General features: G+C 39.0%; 1 protein-coding gene across 3 annotated transcripts in view; it reads left to right on the top strand.

Moving 5' to 3' along the window:
- The window catches only part of LOC150078999 (uncharacterized protein KIAA2013 homolog), a 349674-nt gene that overhangs the window by 236205 nt on the left and 96033 nt on the right, over positions 1 to 17436 (top strand). For all 3 annotated transcript variants that reach the window (XM_090382754.1, XM_090382753.1, XM_090382752.1), the window contains exon 11: positions 4923 to 4991. In XM_090382754.1, coding sequence (XP_090238880.1) covers positions 4923 to 4991 — 69 coding nt within the window. The remainder of the gene's footprint in view (positions 1 to 4922; positions 4992 to 17436) is intronic.

Here is a 17436-nt window from a genome sequence, read left to right as displayed (position 1 = left end):
CACACAAATTGCAAGTAACACAATATGCACAAGTGAGAAAGGAGTAACGAGTTACAAAGCTTTAAAAATAGGAATGAAGAGAAGATTCTGAAAATTATTTTTTTTATATGATTGAAGATTCCATGGAAGTGTAAACAAATTTTACCATAATAACCCACAGAATTTCAGCTGTTGGAATTATCGCAAATTCAATAAGTTCGAGTTTACTATCCGTTTAAGATAGATTGCACTAACAGAAAAGCCCAATAAACTACTTAGCTGTTGAAAAAAAGCCGTGAATTAGGGTTGAATTAGAAAGTGTCTGCAATTCTGCCTAGACACGATAGGAGGGAGTATATGATGAGAGCCTTGTCGATCAGTTCGGCCCTGGAGGGATTGTGCAAGGCTCAAGGGGTAGAATTTTTTTCAGCCTGGACTGTACTTGTTAACAGGAGAGATTGCTTCTACAGGGATGGGATACACTTAAATAGAAAGGGTGCAAGAATTTTTGCTGATGCTGTCGAGGCAGTGTTAGATGGGTCGGAAAACTGCTAGTTGGGGGGGATACAAGGACTAATAGATTAACAGTAGCCACTGGCAGAGGTGGAAGTGATTCTTGCACTGCTTCTATTGGAATGAGCAGCAGCCTGAAAAATAAGATGCAGGATATTTCAGAGACTGCTGGGAATCATTGGGGTACAAGTAAACACATGGGTTGTGTTAGGGTAGCTAAGAATAAAAACAGGTGCATGTATACCTGCGTGTACACCAATTCTAGGAGTTTGGTAAATAAATTTATGAATTTGAGGTATTGCTCAGAACATCAAAGGCAGATATTGTTGGGATATCAGAGATATGGTGTCACACAGATATAAGTAATGCAGAACTGGAATTTGGGGAATACAATGTGTATAGAAAGGATAGACAGGACAGGAGGGGAGGAGGGGTTATGCTATTAGTTAAGAAACACATAGTCCAAGGAAGTGAAGCCAGTCGACATCGATGGACAGGGCAGTGTCGAGTCAGTTTGGTGGTCAGTTTGGAAATCAAAATTGAGAGTAGGAGTGTGCTATAGGCCTAATGACTCTGATGAGTATAATAAGATATTGTACAGGGAAATAGAGTGGGCCAGTAAATCAGAGAGTCTTATAATGGGGGATTTTAATTTCCCAGATATTGACTGGAATTTGTGGGTTGGTCACTCGCACACTAGCAAGGCTTTTGTGGATTTATTGGATGATTGTTTTCTACATCAGCATGTTCGTGAGGCAACAAGAGGGAGCAATACTCTTGATCTGATTATCAGTAGTGATTCTTCATGTATTAAGAATCTGCAGATAAATGAACCACTAGGTGGCAGTGATCACAGTGTGTTGAAGTGGGATTTACTCAAGGAGGTAACTACCATCAGAGGTAAAGGGAAGGGTTTTTGTTTTCGTAAAGGCGACTATGATGGTCTGAGACAGTATTTAAATTCTATGCAGTGGGACCAACTGACGATGTTACCAACAGCAAACTCAAAATGGGAAGCATTCAAGGAACTAATTTTGGAGGCTACCAGGCTTTACATACCAACTAAGAAATATTGTTCAAGGTTTAGGCCTAAATGGTTGTCAGATGAACTAATGAGACATGTGGCAGAGAAGAAAAATGCATGGGATACATACAAATTAATGGGTGACATGGAAGCCTATGATAGATATAAGTTGGTCTGTAACCAAGTCACAAAGGAGATTAGGCAGGCAAAGGCAGACTACGAAAAATCCTTGGCAAAGGATGCAAAGAAAAACAGAAAAGAGTTCTTTACATATTTAAACTCAAGAAGGAAAGGGATGAATCAGATTGGTCCACTGGATATTGATGGTTCAACAGTTGAGGATCCTGCTCAGGTGGCTAACAATCTAAACGAGTATTTTGCATCTACATTCACGCATGAGGAGTTATTCAGGAAGGAGAATGATGTAGGTAAAGTAAACATTGGCAGTGAGCTGGATGATTTTGTAATAACTGAGAGGAAAGTGGAGGAGAGATTGTTGAGGATAAACATAAAAAAGGCACCTGGAGTGGATGGGATCTATCCAGTTATATTAAAGGAGGCAGCAAAGGAAGTAAGCCAACCCCTAGCCATAATTATGAGAGCTTCTTTGGACTCAGGGGAGGTACCCATAGACTGGAGATGTGCAAATGTAACCCCAATTCACAAAGGAGGATCAAAGGCTGACACAAGTAATTATAGACCTGTTAGTTTAACTTCTGTTCCAGGTAAATTAATGGAGGCACTGGTTAAAGAAGCACTGCAGGATCATCTAGACAAGAATTCAGTTATAGCTCAGATGCAGCATGGTTTTGTTAAGGGCAGGTCTTGCCTGACCAATTTAATTGGATACTATGATGTAGTCACAAAAGAACTGGAAATGCAGGGAGTAACTTTGATATTATATATTTGGATCTTAGAAAGGCTTTTGATACTGTTGCACATGGAAGACTGCTGCACAAATTGGAGCAGTGTGGCATTGGAGGCAAATTGCTGCTATGGATAAGGGGATGGTTGGGTGGCAGAAGACAGAGAGTGGTAATCAATGGACACTGCTCAACGTGGACTAATGTTATTAGTGGAGTTCCTCAGGGTTCAGAGTTGAGTCCGTTGTTGTTTTCGGTGTTTATGAATGATATTGATGATGGGATATCAAGTTTAATGTCCAAGTTTGCAGACGATACAAAGGTTGGCAGGGTTGTTAAGGACACTACTGACGCTATGCTGCTGCAACAGGATCTGGAAAGGTTGAACAGATGGGCTGAGAGGTGGCAAATGAAGTTTAACATTGACAAATGTAAAGTACTACATATGGGAAACAGTAACCCCAGAGCAACGTATCAACTCTGCGGTACTACACTGACAGTGGTGGAGAATGAAAAGGACCTGGGGGTAATTGTGCAGGCAGATATGAAGTTCTCTGAGCAGTGCAGACGAGCTGCAAGAGTAGCTCATGGTGTCTTGTCAATGATATACAGGAATTTTTCTAGCAGGGATAAGGAGGTGATTATTCCCTTGTATAAGGCAATGGTTAGGCCACATCTTGAGTACTGTATACAGGTCTGGAGGCCTCATTTCAAGAAGGATGTAGAGCTGCTGGAATGGGTACAGAGAAGGGCAACAAGATTAGTGAATGGAACAAAGGGTTGCTCTTATGAAGAAAGGCTTAAGTTTTGCAAATTACAGAGTCTGGAGACTAGGCACCGGCGAGGTGATCTGATAGAGGTGTATAAGGCTTTGAATGGTTTGAGCATGCTCAATGCCAATGGAATTCTTCATCTTGCTCAGAATAATCACCTCAGAGGGCATAAATTCAAATTGAGGAAGGACGGATGTCGGATAGATGTGCGGAAATTTGCCTTTGGCCAGCGGGTGGTTGGTTGGTGGAACCGACTTCCATCACTTGTTGTTGAAGTTGATAGCCTAAACAAATTTAAAGCTCAACTGGACAGGTATTTCGAACGAACGGAGGGGTGAAATGGGAGTGGTGTGTGTGTTTTTGTTTTTTTTTTTTTGGCTGATGCTGAATAAGCTTGCTTTCTTGCATCATATGCCTCTACTAATGCTAAACAGGTGACTGCTAATTGTTTTATTGTTTTATGGTTATGACCTCCAGAAATCCGACTGAACTATGTGGTACAGTCGGAGACAATCGTAGGGTAATCTCCATGTCTCCTGCCCTGATTAAACGGAATTTTGTCCCAATTAAGCGAAGTAAACCCTGGCTATTTTCTCGATTGGGTTCTGTTTTTTTTAAGATTTGTCCCAAATAAACAGCTGCCCCAATAACCGGTCGCCCAAATAACCGGAATCCACTGTATTGTGTAATTCGAGAGCCGTGAACCGCTGCAAAGGCATGAGACTACACCTCATCTTAGAGACAACCGTTTTAGGTTTAGATAAGTGCTGGAGAAAAACCATGCATGTCCATGCAGCAACAATAAACACCAGTTTAATGATTGAATGACCTACCTCGTGCCCTCGCAAGCCTGACTGCACGCACAACTGTGTCTGTTAGAATAATTTTATCTCTAAAGTTTCCATTTTTCTGTTGAAGAAGAGACATGATTTGTCTTGAAAGCTACAGTATCTATTTGTAATTAAAGATATTCAGTATCTATTTTATATTAAAGATATTATTTTACTGGCTAAACACCTAATCATCATTTACTTGAGTAACAATGTTGCTGTGTGGTTAAGTAAACTATGGCAGCATTCATAAAATTTTTGCTCCATAAATTTTTTACAGATATAGTAATAAAAATAAAAGAAATGAGCACATAAACATAAAAGAAATTAGGCACTTTTTTATTTATATCTAGTTCTCCTAAATATGTAAATATTTATAACTCATAAATATGTAGCAGTTTTGCAAACTTTTCACCTAGACATAGTACAACTAGGTGAAATAATTTTTCACCTAGACATAGTACAACTGACGTTGTTAACAATATTGAATTATCTTATGGGCATTGCAGTGATCATGTAATATCAAATCAATATCCTGAATGATTCAGATACAAATGGTCCTGTACGTGGTACAGCCCACATTGTTATCAATGTTGAATTACTTTCACAGGCATTACACTGATTATCTTTTATCAAATCATTATCCTAAGTGATTCGGATACAAACATTAACATAACATTGCCATATTTTCATGATGTTAATGTTTGTGATAATTTTTATGAAGAAGCATTAGGTGTCATCTCATACCATAATAATTGGCATACTGTTCAGAATTTGAAGAACAAATATTGGCTGGAATTGTGAAAAATATCACCACTTTCACCTGAGAACAGTAATTTCTAATATTTAATACTATGTTATTGAATACAGTTTTTTCTAAGAGTTAAATTATATACAGTTTTTATTTCTTAAAACATTTTCTATATCTCTATCACTATAGGACATTCAGAAATCTCTTGAAATGCATTCACAAGATCTAAAGAGGATACATACTGAAATATGGAAAAAGGTAAGGCTGAAGCTTAAATCTTTATTTGCCGTATTTATTTTACATTTATTTCATTTCTGATGAAATAAATGATGTTGATAAATTCCAAATGGGCAGTATTCAAAGAGATAATCATAGAGGCTACTAAAAGATAGCATTCAAGGTTTTGACAAAATGGATCAGATAAACTGATTAGTATTAGTACTGGTAAAATGATGCAATGAAGCAAGCTTAGGTAACACCAGCCAATAAAAAATAAATTAATCAAATTAAAAAATATAATGAATGTCACGTCCTCACTTCATTTACCTTCCAGTGCTTCCTTAAAATAAGATAAGCATCCAAGTTCCCCAAGAGTGGCTCAAAGTTTATTACAAATGAAGCATGTTTTGACTAAAGAAAAATTTTTCAGACATTTAGTCTACAATTATACCCTGTCACTTAAATTTATGCCCCCTTGTGTATGTCATGAAACTAAAAATTCTCTCAGCGTGTAGTTTACTCAAACTTTTCAAGGCCTTAAACTCCATGATCAGGTCGCCCCACTGATGACTGTTTGAAAACAGTCATCAGCAGGGCAACCTGATCTTTTCTTTGCTGCCACGAGTCTCAGAAGTTCATCTGACATCCATTTAGACCCAAGCCTTGATGAACAGTATTTCTTTGTTCATATGAAAAGCCTTCTATGATTGCTTCCCTGAATGCTTCCCATTTAGAATTTAAAACTGGTAACATCATCAGTTGGTCCCACTTAATAGAATTTAAAAACTGTCTGAGACCTTTATGAAAGCAAAACCCCTTACCTTTACTCTTGATGGTTGTTGCATCTTTAAGTAAATCCCACATCAACACACTGTGATTGCTGCCACCTAGTTGTTCTTTTGCCTGTAAAATTTTAATGCATGAAGAATCACTGCTGATAAATATAACAAGAGTATTGATTCCTCTTGGTGCCTCTCTAGCATGCTGCTGTAGAAAAAATTCATACAAGAAATCTACAAATCACATTAGTGTGTGAGTTACCAACACACAAAATCCAGTCAACATCTGGAAAGTTAAAATCCCCATTATAAGACATTCTGATTTACTGGCCCATGTAGGTAGGGGCCAGATGTGTTCAAAGCCGCTAAATGGATTTTTCTTATTTATTGATTTCAAATTATTGTTTTTCTAAAACTTTTGATTTAAATTTAGTAGTATAGCATTATTTTGTGATATTTCTGACTAATCTGGTGTATTTATTCTTTACTCGGCCTTGTAATTGCATAAAAGTATCGGTAAGGGTATCAAATCTACGTGTTACAAGTTACAACTCTGCTGAACGAGAAGTTTTTTAACCATATTTAGCCGCTTATTGAATATTTTTTTACATCAAATTATTTTTTGTAAGTAGCTTATAGTAAGGATCGTTAGTTTATTCTGAATCGAGACAGCGAGATTTAAAAGTTAATTAATACTTAAGTGTCCATAGATTACCGTTTGTAAATTCCCGCCTTTGTCTTTGTCATATGATCATTCTATATCTATACTAAAAAAATATTATAACCTATACTAAAGTATAGTATAGGTTATAATATTTTCAGCGATCGGTAAAATCTATTAAACTTGTTGAACTACGTTGGCATTTAAATTGCACTTTAACTAAATACATATACCGACTTAGATTACAAACATAACAAAATTAATTAATACATAACTGATACGGAAGTTATATAAAGGGAACTCGGAGATAGTTAATACTTGACACTAAAAAATATATATACCATTATAACTGTGTTGGGAGATAAGTTAGGGTTATAAACTGAAATTGAAATTTTATTTAAATTAAAAGTAATCATGACTCGGACCAGAGCAGCAAAACAAAAGGCTCAAGCTCATGGAAGTGCTGTGGCTCAGAGGAGAACTGAGGGGGGCAGTTGCCTTCTGAATCACAGCCTTCTAAAATGCACAGCTTGCATGATGTTTGTGGAGCATACAGGTACGGGACGTGATATTGCCGTGGGGGATGTCTTTGTGTGTGCGCGATGCAAGGAGTGTATCGAAATCAGGCAACAACTCAGTGTTCTTATGGGCCTCTATGAGAGCTTGAAGGACAGGGTGGATGCCCTCGAAGGAACTAAATTGAGTGGCCATCAAGCTCTCAGCTGCCCACATCAACACCAGAGTTTGCACTTGGTCATCGTGAAACACACCAGCAATCCCCAAGGCAGAATGCACTGGTCCCAAAGGAACTAGTAGTTGTTGGTGACTCTATTGTCAGGGAAACGGGGAACATGCTTTCTAAAAAGGATAGGTGGAACAGGACCGGGGTATGTCTGCCAGGGGCAAAGGTTGATGACGTTGTAGAGCAGATATCATCTTTTAAGGGCACAAAAGGTGATATAGTTGTACACGTTGGCACTAATGATATCAAGAGTAGGAGACCGGCAGAATTGCTTAACAAGTACAGGTCACTGTTGAAAAAAAGCTGTGAAATAGGGTTGAATTTGAAAGCGTCTGCAATTCAGCACAGACACGATAGGAGGGAATATATGATGAGAGCCTTGTCGATCAATTCGGCCCTGGAAAAATTGTGCAAGGCTCAAGGGGTAGAATTTTTTTCAGCCTGGACTGTACTAGTTAACAGGAGAGATTGCTTCTACAGGGATGGGATACACTTAAATAGAAAGGGTGCAAGAATATTTGCTCAGGCAGTGTTAGGTGGGTCGGAAAACTGCTAGCTTGGGGGGATACAAAGACGAATAGATGAACAGTAGCCACTGGCAGAGGTGAAAGAGATTCTTGCACTGCTTCTATTGGAATGAGCAGAAGCCTGAAAAACAAGATTCAGAATATTTCAGAGACTGCTGGGAGTCATTGCGGTACAAGTAAACACATGTGTTGTGTTAGGGTAGCTAAGAATAGAAATAGGTGCATGTATACTTGCGTGTACACCAATGCTAGGAGTTTAGTAAATAAATTTGATGAATTTGAGGTATTGCTCAAAACATCAAAGGCAGATATTGTTGGGATATCAGAGACTTGGTGTCACACAGATATAAGGAATGCAGAACTGGAATTTGGGGAGTACAACGTCTACAGAAAGGATAGACTGGATACGAAGGGAGGAGGGGTTATGCTATTAGTTAAGAAATACATAAAATCCAAAGAAGTGAAGCCAGTGGACATCGCTGGACAGTGCAGTGTCGAGTCCGTTTGGTGTGACATAAGCATTGGGAGATCAAAATTGAGAGTAGGAGTGTGCTATAGGCCTAATGACTCTGATGAGTATAATAAGAAACTGTACAGGGAAATAGAGTGGGCCAGTAAATCAGAGAGTCTTATAATGGGAGATTTTAATTTCCCAGATATTGACTGGAGTTTGGGGGCTGGTCACTCACACACTAGCAAGGCTTTTGTGGATTTATGGGATGATTGTTTTCTACATCAGCATGTTCGGGAGGCAACTAGAGGGAGGAATACTCTTGATTTGATTATCAGCAGTGATTCTTCATGCATTAAGAATCTGCAGATAAATGAACCACTAGGTGGCAGTGATCACAGTGTGCTGAAGTGGGATTTACTCAAAGAGGTAACTACCATTAGGGGTAAAGGGAAGGGTTATTGCTTTCGTAAAGGCGACTACGATGGACTGAGACAGTATTTAAAATCTATACAGTGGGACCAACTGACGATGTTACCAACGGCAAATGCAAAATGGGAAGCATTCAAAGAACTTATCTTGGAAGCTACTAGGCTTTACATACCAACTAAGAAATATTGTTCAAGGTTTAGGCCTAAATGGATGTCAGATGAACTGATAAGGCATATGGCAGAGAAGAAACATGCATGGGATACATACAAATTAACACATGACACAGAAGCCTATGATAGATACAAGTTGATCTGTAACAAAGATACAAAGGAGGTTAGGCAGGTGAAGGCAGAGTACAAGAAATCTTTGGCAAGGGATGCAAAGAAAAACAGCAAAGAGTTCTTTACTTATGTAAACTCTAGAGGGAAGGGGATGAATCAGATTGGTCCACTTGATATCGATGGGTCAACTGTTGATGATCCTCCTCAGGTAGCTAACAAACTAAATGAATATTTTGCATCGACATTCACACATGAGGAGTTATTTAGCGAGGGGAAAGCCAGGGGTGTATTCAACTCTAGCAGTAAGCTAGAGAATCTTGTAATAACTGAGAGTAAAGTGGAGGAGAAACTGTTGAAGATAAACACAAGAAAGGCACGTGGGGTGGATGGGATCTATCCAGTTATATTAAAGGAGGCAGCAGAGGAAGTAAGCAAACCCTTAGCCATAATTATGAGAGCTTCCTTGGACTCAGGGGAGGTACCGGCAGACCGGAGATGTGCAAATGTGACACTAATTCACAAAGGAGGATCAAAGGCTGACACAAGCAATTATAGACCTGTGAGTTTAACTTCTGTTCCAGGAAAATTAATGGAGGCACTAGTTAAAGAAGCACTGCAGGATCATTTAGACAAGACTTCAGTTATAGCTGGGACACAGCATGGTTTTGTTAAGGGGAAGTCTTGCCTGACCAATTTGATTGGATACTATGATGCAGTCACAAAGGAACTGGATGCAGGGAATAACTTTGATATTATATACTTGGATCTTAGAAAGGCTTTTGATACTGTTGCACATGGAAGACTGCTGCACAAATTGGAGCAGTGTGACATTGGAGGCAAATTGCTGCTGTGGATAAAAGGGTGGCTGAGGGGGAGAAGACAGAGAGTGGTAATCAATGGACACTGCTCATCGTGGACTAATGTTATTAGTGGAGTCCCTCAGGGCTCAGTGTTGGGTCCATTATTGTTTTCTGTATTCATAAATGATATTGATGATAGTATATCAAGCTTAATGTCGAAGTTTGCAGACGATACAAAGGTAGGCAGGGTTGTCAAGGACACAACTGACACTATGCTGCTGCAACAGGATCTGGAAAGGTTGAGCAGATGGGCTGAGAGGTGGCAAATGAAGTTTAACATTGACAAATGTAAAGTACTACACATGGGAAACAGCAACCCCAGAGCAACGTATCAACTCTGTGGAACTACACTGACAGTGGTAGAGAATGAAAGGGACCTGGGGAGTGGTTGTGCAGGCAGATATGAAGTTCTCTGAGCAGTGCAGACAGGCTGCAAGAGTAGCTCATGGTGTATTGTCAATGATAAATAGGAATTTTTCTAGCAGGGATAAGGAGGTGATTATTCCCTTGTATAAGGCAGTAGTCAGGCCACACCTAGAGTACTGTATACAGGGCTGGAGGCCTCATTTCAAGAAGGATGTAGAGCTGCTGGAACGAGTACAGAGAAGAGCAACAAGATTAGGGAATGGAACAAAGGGGTGCTCTTATGAAGAAAGGCTTAAGTTTTGCAAATTACAGTGTCTGGAGACTAGGAACCAGCGTGGTGATCTGATAGAGGTGTATAAAGCATTGAATGGTTTGAGCATGTCAATGCTGATGGGATTCTTCCTCTCGCTCTGAATAATCACCTGAGAGGGCATAAATTCAAATTGAGGAAAGACAGATGTAGGATAGACGTGCGGAAATTTGCCTTTAGCCAGCGGGTGGTTGGTTGGTGGAACAGACTTCCATCCCTTGTGGTGGAGGTTGATAGCCTAAATAAGTTTAAGGCTCAGCTGGACAGGTATTTTGAACGAACAGAGGGGTGAAGTGGAAGTGGTTTTTTTTTTTTTTTTTTTGGCTGATGCTGCATAAGCTTGCTTTCTTGCATCAAATGCCTCTACTAATGCTAATGTATTTCTCTGTACAGCTGTTTGATATATATTGATCAGGCGTTAACCCTATAACATACTCCTACTCTCAGTTTTATTTTCACACCAAAAATATTTATATTTGCTTATATCACACCAAACTGACTCAACAGTGCACTGTCACCCATATCTACTGGATGCACTGTCTTAGATTTAATATGCTTCTTGACTAAAAGCATAACCCCTCCACCCCTCCTGTCCTGTCTGTCTCTTTTTTTCTATATTGTACTCCCATATTCAAATTCATTGTGTCACTTATATCTGAGTGACACAATGTTTCCACAATCCCTACAATGTCAGGCATTTGAGGATTTAATCAGTACTTCATGTTGTTGTTGTTGTGGGGGTTTTATGGCGCATAAGCTGCTTTGGCTATAATGCGCCTACAGTACTTCAAATTCATCAAATTTATGTACAATGCTGCTAGCATTAGTGCACATGTAATTATACATGCATATGTTCTTTATCTTAGTTAGCATTAGAGAGGCATACGATGCAAGAAAACAAGCTTATACAACATCAGCCAAAAAAAAAATCTCCCATTTCACCTCTCCATTCATTCCAAATACTTGTCCAGCTCAGCCTTAAATTTATTTAGGCTATAGCTTCCACAACAAAAGATGGATCCCTGTTCCACCAATCAACTACTCACTGGCTAAAGGCAAATTTCCGCACATCTATTCTACAACTATCTTTCCTCAATTTGAAACAGTGCCCCCTCAGGTTCTTAGTCTGAGCAAGAGAAAGAATCCCATCAGCATTCAGCTTGCTCAACCCATTCAAGGCCTTATACACCTCAATCAGATCACCATTGCCTTGTATGACAGAATAATCACCTCCCTGTCCCTGCTATCAAAATTCCTATATATATCATTGGAAAGACTCCATGACCTGCCCTGGCCGCCCTTCTGCAGCTCACCGAACTTCATATTTGACTGCACAATTACCCCAGGTCTTTTTCACTTTCCACTTCCCTGACTATAGTACCACACAGTTGGTTTCTCTTCAGTTATTGTTACCCATATGCAGTAATTTGCATATGGGTAGAAGTGGCAACTGAAGTTTAACATTTATCAATGTTAAACTTCAGTTGCCACTTCTCAGCCCATTTTCCCAACTTATCTAGATCCAGTTGGAGTAGCATACTGTCATTAACAACCCTGCCAACCTTTGTATCATCTGCATACTTGGACATTAAACCTAATATACATTCATCAATATTATTGATAAATATACAAAACAACAATGGACCCAACACCAAACCCTGGGGAACTCCACTAATAACATTTGTCCATGAAGGGCAGTGTCCATTGATTACAACTCTCTGTCATCTCCCACTCAACCATCCCTTTATCCATTGTAGCAACTTACCCTTAATGCCATATCTCTCCAATTTGTACAGCAGTCTTTCATGTGCAACAGTGTCAAAAGCTTTCCTGAAATCCAAGTATATGATATCAAAATTATTTTTTGGCATTCAGTTCCTTTGTGACCACATCATAGTATCCAATCAAATTGGTCACACAAGACCTCAGAGCCGACCGGGCTAGCCGAGTGGGTAAAGTACCTGCCCGGCAACCCAAAGGTCGCGGGTTCGATTCCCGCCTCGGGCTTGGATCAAAGTACTGCAAAAACCTTGGGAGGTGCAATATGGCCACAGAAGCCGATGCGCCAACAACTACCAAATCAAAAAAAAAAAAAAAAAAACACAAGACCTCCCTTTAACAAACCCATTCTGTGTCTTAACCATTACCAGTCTTATCTAAGTGATTCTGCAGTGCTTCTTTAACCGCCTCCCTGTAGCCAGGTGGGAAGGAGCAGCAGTGCGTAGCACACGCTTCTTGATTAGACCGGGGTTCGAGCCCATCACCACCAAATACGGAGGATGCGGAAAAGGTCAGGGAATGACCACCACATATCCCTGAGCAATATGGCCTTAGTTGCTAATGCTCCTAAAAACCAAATAACAAACAAGCTTCTTTAACCAGTGATTCCATTATTTTCCCTGGAACAAGTTAAACTAACAGATCTATAGTTACTTGTGTCACCTATTAATGAACCCCCTTTGTGAATTGGTGATACATTTGCACACCTCCAGTCCATGGGGACCTCCGGTGAGACCAATTAAGATCTCATAATTATGGCTATTACTGCCTTTGCTGCATCCTTTAATATAACTGGATAGATCCGTCGACCTCTGGTGCCTTCCTTATATTTAACTTCAACGATTTCTCCTCCACTTTGCTCTCAGTTATTACAAAATCACTTAGCTCCCTGTTAGCATTTGATAAACATCTGGCACTCCCCTCATTGAATAACTCCTCATGTGAATGTAGATGCAAAATACTCATTTAATTTATCAGCTACCTGAGCATGATCATCAATAGTCAACCCATCTATGTTAAGTGGTCCAATTTGATTCATTCTAGAGTTTACATATGTAAATAATTCTTTGCTGTTTTTATTTACATCCTTTGCCAAAGATTTCTCGTAATCTGCCTTCGCCTGCCTAACCTCCTTTGTGATTTGATTACAGGCTAGTTTATATCTGCGATAGACTTCTGTGTCACCTGATATTTTATATGCATCGCATACATTGTTCTTCTCTGCCACGAGCTTCATTAATTCATCTGACATCCATTTATGCCTAAACCTTGAACAGTATTTCTTAGTTGGAATGAAAAGCCTTGTAGCCTCCAAAATTAAGTCTCTGAAGTCTTCCCATTTAGAATTCAACATTGGTAACATCATCAGTTGATCCCACTATACAGAATTTTAAAATTGTATGAGATGTAGTCACCTTTACGAAAGAAAAAGCTCTTCCCTTTAGCCTTAATGATAGTTACATCTTTAAGTAATTCTGACATCAGTACATTGTGATCACTGTCACCCAGTGGTTCTTTTATCTACAAATTCTTAATGCATGAATAATCACTGCTGATAATCAGATCAAGAATATTACTCCCTCTGGTTGTCTCTCATGTTGTAGCTGTAGAAAACAGTCATCCAGTAAATCCACAAAAGTCTTGCTAGTGTGCAAGTGAACAACCCACGAGTTCCAGTCAATATCTGGAAAGTTAAAATCCCCCATTATAAGACATTCTAATTTACTGGCCCACTCTATTTCTCTGCACAATTGCTCATTATACTCATCAGATTCATTAGGCCTATAACACACACATACTCTCTTACCTTTCTAAGTGCTTATTTCACACCAAACAGACTCAGCACTGCATTGTCCACCAACATCAATTGGATGCACTTCCTTAGATTTTATGTGTTTCTTAACTAACGGCATAACTTCTCCTCCCTTCCTGTCCTGTCTATCCTTCCTGTACACATTGTACTCCCGAAATTCCAATTCTGCACTGCTTATATCTGTTTGACTCCGCCTCTCTGATATCCCAACAATACCTGCCTTTGATGTCTTGATGTGCACTTCAGGCTCATCAAATTTATTAACTATACTCCTAGCATTGGTCTGCATGAAAGTATACATGCACCTGTTCCTACTCGTGATTACCCTAACACAGCCCATGTATTTACTTGTTTCACTATGATTCCCAACAGTTCTGGAAATCTCCATTACCTTGCTTTCCAGGCTGCTGCTCATTCTAATAGAAGCAGTGCAAGAATCACTTTCGCCTCTGCCTGCAGCCACTGTTAACCTTTTAGTCTGTATATCCTCCCAAGCTAGCAGTTTTCCGACCCACCTAACACTGCCTTAATAGCATCGCAAATATTCTTGCACCCTTTCTATTTAAGTGTATCCCATCCCTATAGAAACAGTGAACTGTTTCTATAGGGATGGGATACACTTAACAAGCACAGACCAGGCTGAGAAAAATTCTACCCCTTCAGCCTTGCACAATCTCTGCAGGGCTGAATTGATAGACAAGGCTCTCATCATATACTCCCTCCTATCGCGTCTGGGCAGAATTGCAGACACTTTCACATTCAACCCTAACTCGCAACTTTTTTTCATCATTGACCTGTAGTTTTTAAGTAGATTTCCTACTCCTAATATCATTAGTGCCAATGTGTACAACAATATCATATTTTGTGCCCTTAAAAGATGATATCTGCTCTACGTCATCAACTTTTTCCCCTGGCAGGCATACCCTGGTCCTGTTCTACCTATCCTTCTTGCATAGTATATTCCCCATCTCTCTGACAATAGAGTCACCAACAATAACTAGTTCTTTTGGGACCAGTGCATTCTGCCTTGAAGATTGCCTCTGTTTTGCCTGATGCACAGGAGAGAGCTCTGTCATTGAGTTGGGTTGCTGAGAGCTTGATGAGCCCCTGAAATGAATTTCTTCAATTTCATTTACCCTCCACCTCAAGCTCTCATAGATGCCCATCAGAACGCTGAGTTGGCACCTAATTTCTTGACACTCTAGACACCTAGCACACACCAAGGCATCCTCCTTGGCTCAATCATGTCCTGTTTTTGAAAGGTCGGCAAAAATTTCACATTTCACACATTTTTTGAGACTGTGACATGTTGGAGAATTGCCCCCTTCATTTCTACCCCGAGTCACAGCTCTAGCCTTGTTCATGATTTCCGTTTAATTACAATGAATTTTAATGAGATTAATATTTTGATTAATTGATAATACTATAATAAGCTAACAGATTGCTAATACAGTGCTTTGTATTATGCTATCTAGTTTTACTTTATACCTTACGCTATCAGTTAGAGATGTATATATGTTAAGCTATTTCTTATCGACTACAATATGGTGGCTAGTTCACCAATATTGGCACCAACACTGGGAGTTGTAACTTCCAAAAATCTCTAGTTAAATTCAAAATAAGAAGCTAACGAACACTATTAAACCTATTTTATGTCTCTGTAAAACACAATGTAGTATGTTAATTAACAATGAATACGATAAAAATTAAAAATACTTATCCTTTTACAGCAGCCAAAAATGCACCGACTTTTCTCTTCCGCGACCCCAGTGCCCTCCAAGGTGTAGGTGTTCCTACAAAACGAGATCTAGTTACCTTAACACAGCCCATGTATTTACTTGTTCCATGATGATGCACAGCAGGGCTTGAAATTCCTAATACTTTCTTTCCAAGATGCTCATTGTTCCAATAGAAGCATTGCAAGATGTGTAGGAACTATTGTAAGACAGCACCTTGAAAATTGGCAGAAGATTTGGTTTGTGTCAGACAGTGCACCAGTCTGCTTTACCCATGATGTTTCTGACTTTTTTTTTAAACACAGACTACAATAACTAATGGATTGGTCAGATTAACCACTATTATCACTCACACCCATAGATTAATTTATGGTACCTCCATAGCCAGGTGGGCAGGAGCAGCAGTGCATAGCACACGCTTCTTGATTAGACCCCTGGTTCAAGCCTGTGACCACCAAATACGGAGAGTGCAGAAAGGTCAGGGAATGACCACCACATATCCCCGGAGCAATATGGCCTTGGTTGCTAATGCTCCTAAAAACCAAATAACAAACAAACAGATTAATTATTTTGGGGAAAGGTACTTGAAATCTGTGATTTATTCTTATTCTATGCATATTACCATGAAAACTCATAATTTGGGAGCTACTAAAACCATTAAGAACAGAAATATTAAAATTTTTTAGCCATGTCAGATAATCATGGATTTATTACACTGAATATTGAATCGAACAAAATGGAGATCACTTTGAACAGCTGCTTTAGATGTTTCCTTTTAGAGGTTTCTTTCAGTTTATTTTTATGTTTTGTAATTTATGATTAATATTTAATATCTCAGACATATGTTTGTGGGAAGTTTTTTCCTCATCTTGATAGGTAGAATATCATCTACATTTGTTCTGTGCAAATTTGAAATACCTTGTTCAGTAGCTGCTACAAAATTTAAACACTTAACCAGTTGCAGTCCAGCATATTTTCTGCTGTCTTCTCATTCCGATCCACAAAAATAAAAATTAAAATAATAATAAATACTGAATATGAGCTCTTCAAACATTATTTTCAAGTTGACATGAATTATTATATAAAAGTGATTGATAAAACATTAAAATAACACTTCAGACATTTTAAATATTTTTTAGTTATGATTTTAGCATGTGGTATTTCTTGAAACATTCACCTGGATGCAGTACTGGTTTTTTGGAGCATGTCTCACAATACCAAATGGTTTTTTTTCTCTCACTGCTAACCCTTCTTTCACTACATAATGCACAGTCTTTCTTCTTATTTGAATTTTCTTGTTTCATCACAAAATGTGGACAGACATTCAATCTCTCTCTCTGGCATCTGAACTTGACAACTTTTTTTTATAGAAAGGACATTCTTATTTCGGACATTTCCTGCTAGCTGAACAAGCAACTTCTTTCAAAACTGCTTGTGACAAAGGTTTTTTTAAGATGGATCCACCACCTTCATGAAATCAAGTTTTCACAATTGAGTCTTCTAATAGCCAGAAAAACAATTTTCTCCGCCATTTCATTGATTTCCAAGTGAACAAATAACACGCACGATAATGGCCAGCTACCCCTCTCGTATTTTTATATGTTCACAAACAGCAACTGGCTTTTCTATCTGTAAAATTTCCCCTCCCTCTACCTTTCCTGGTATCATAGAAAGTAGAATGCATAAGTATAGTTCTTTTGGCTTTCCATGCCAGTATTTGAACCTTATCCTCTTTTTGGAAACCAAT

This window comes from Mastigoproctus giganteus, chromosome 10, assembly GCF_048544385.1.
Source record: "Mastigoproctus giganteus isolate SK-2022 chromosome 10, ASM4854438v1, whole genome shotgun sequence".
In the NCBI taxonomy this organism is placed as follows: domain Eukaryota; kingdom Metazoa; phylum Arthropoda; class Arachnida; order Uropygi; family Thelyphonidae; genus Mastigoproctus; species Mastigoproctus giganteus.
This window is presented reverse-complemented; position numbering and strand designations above follow the sequence as displayed.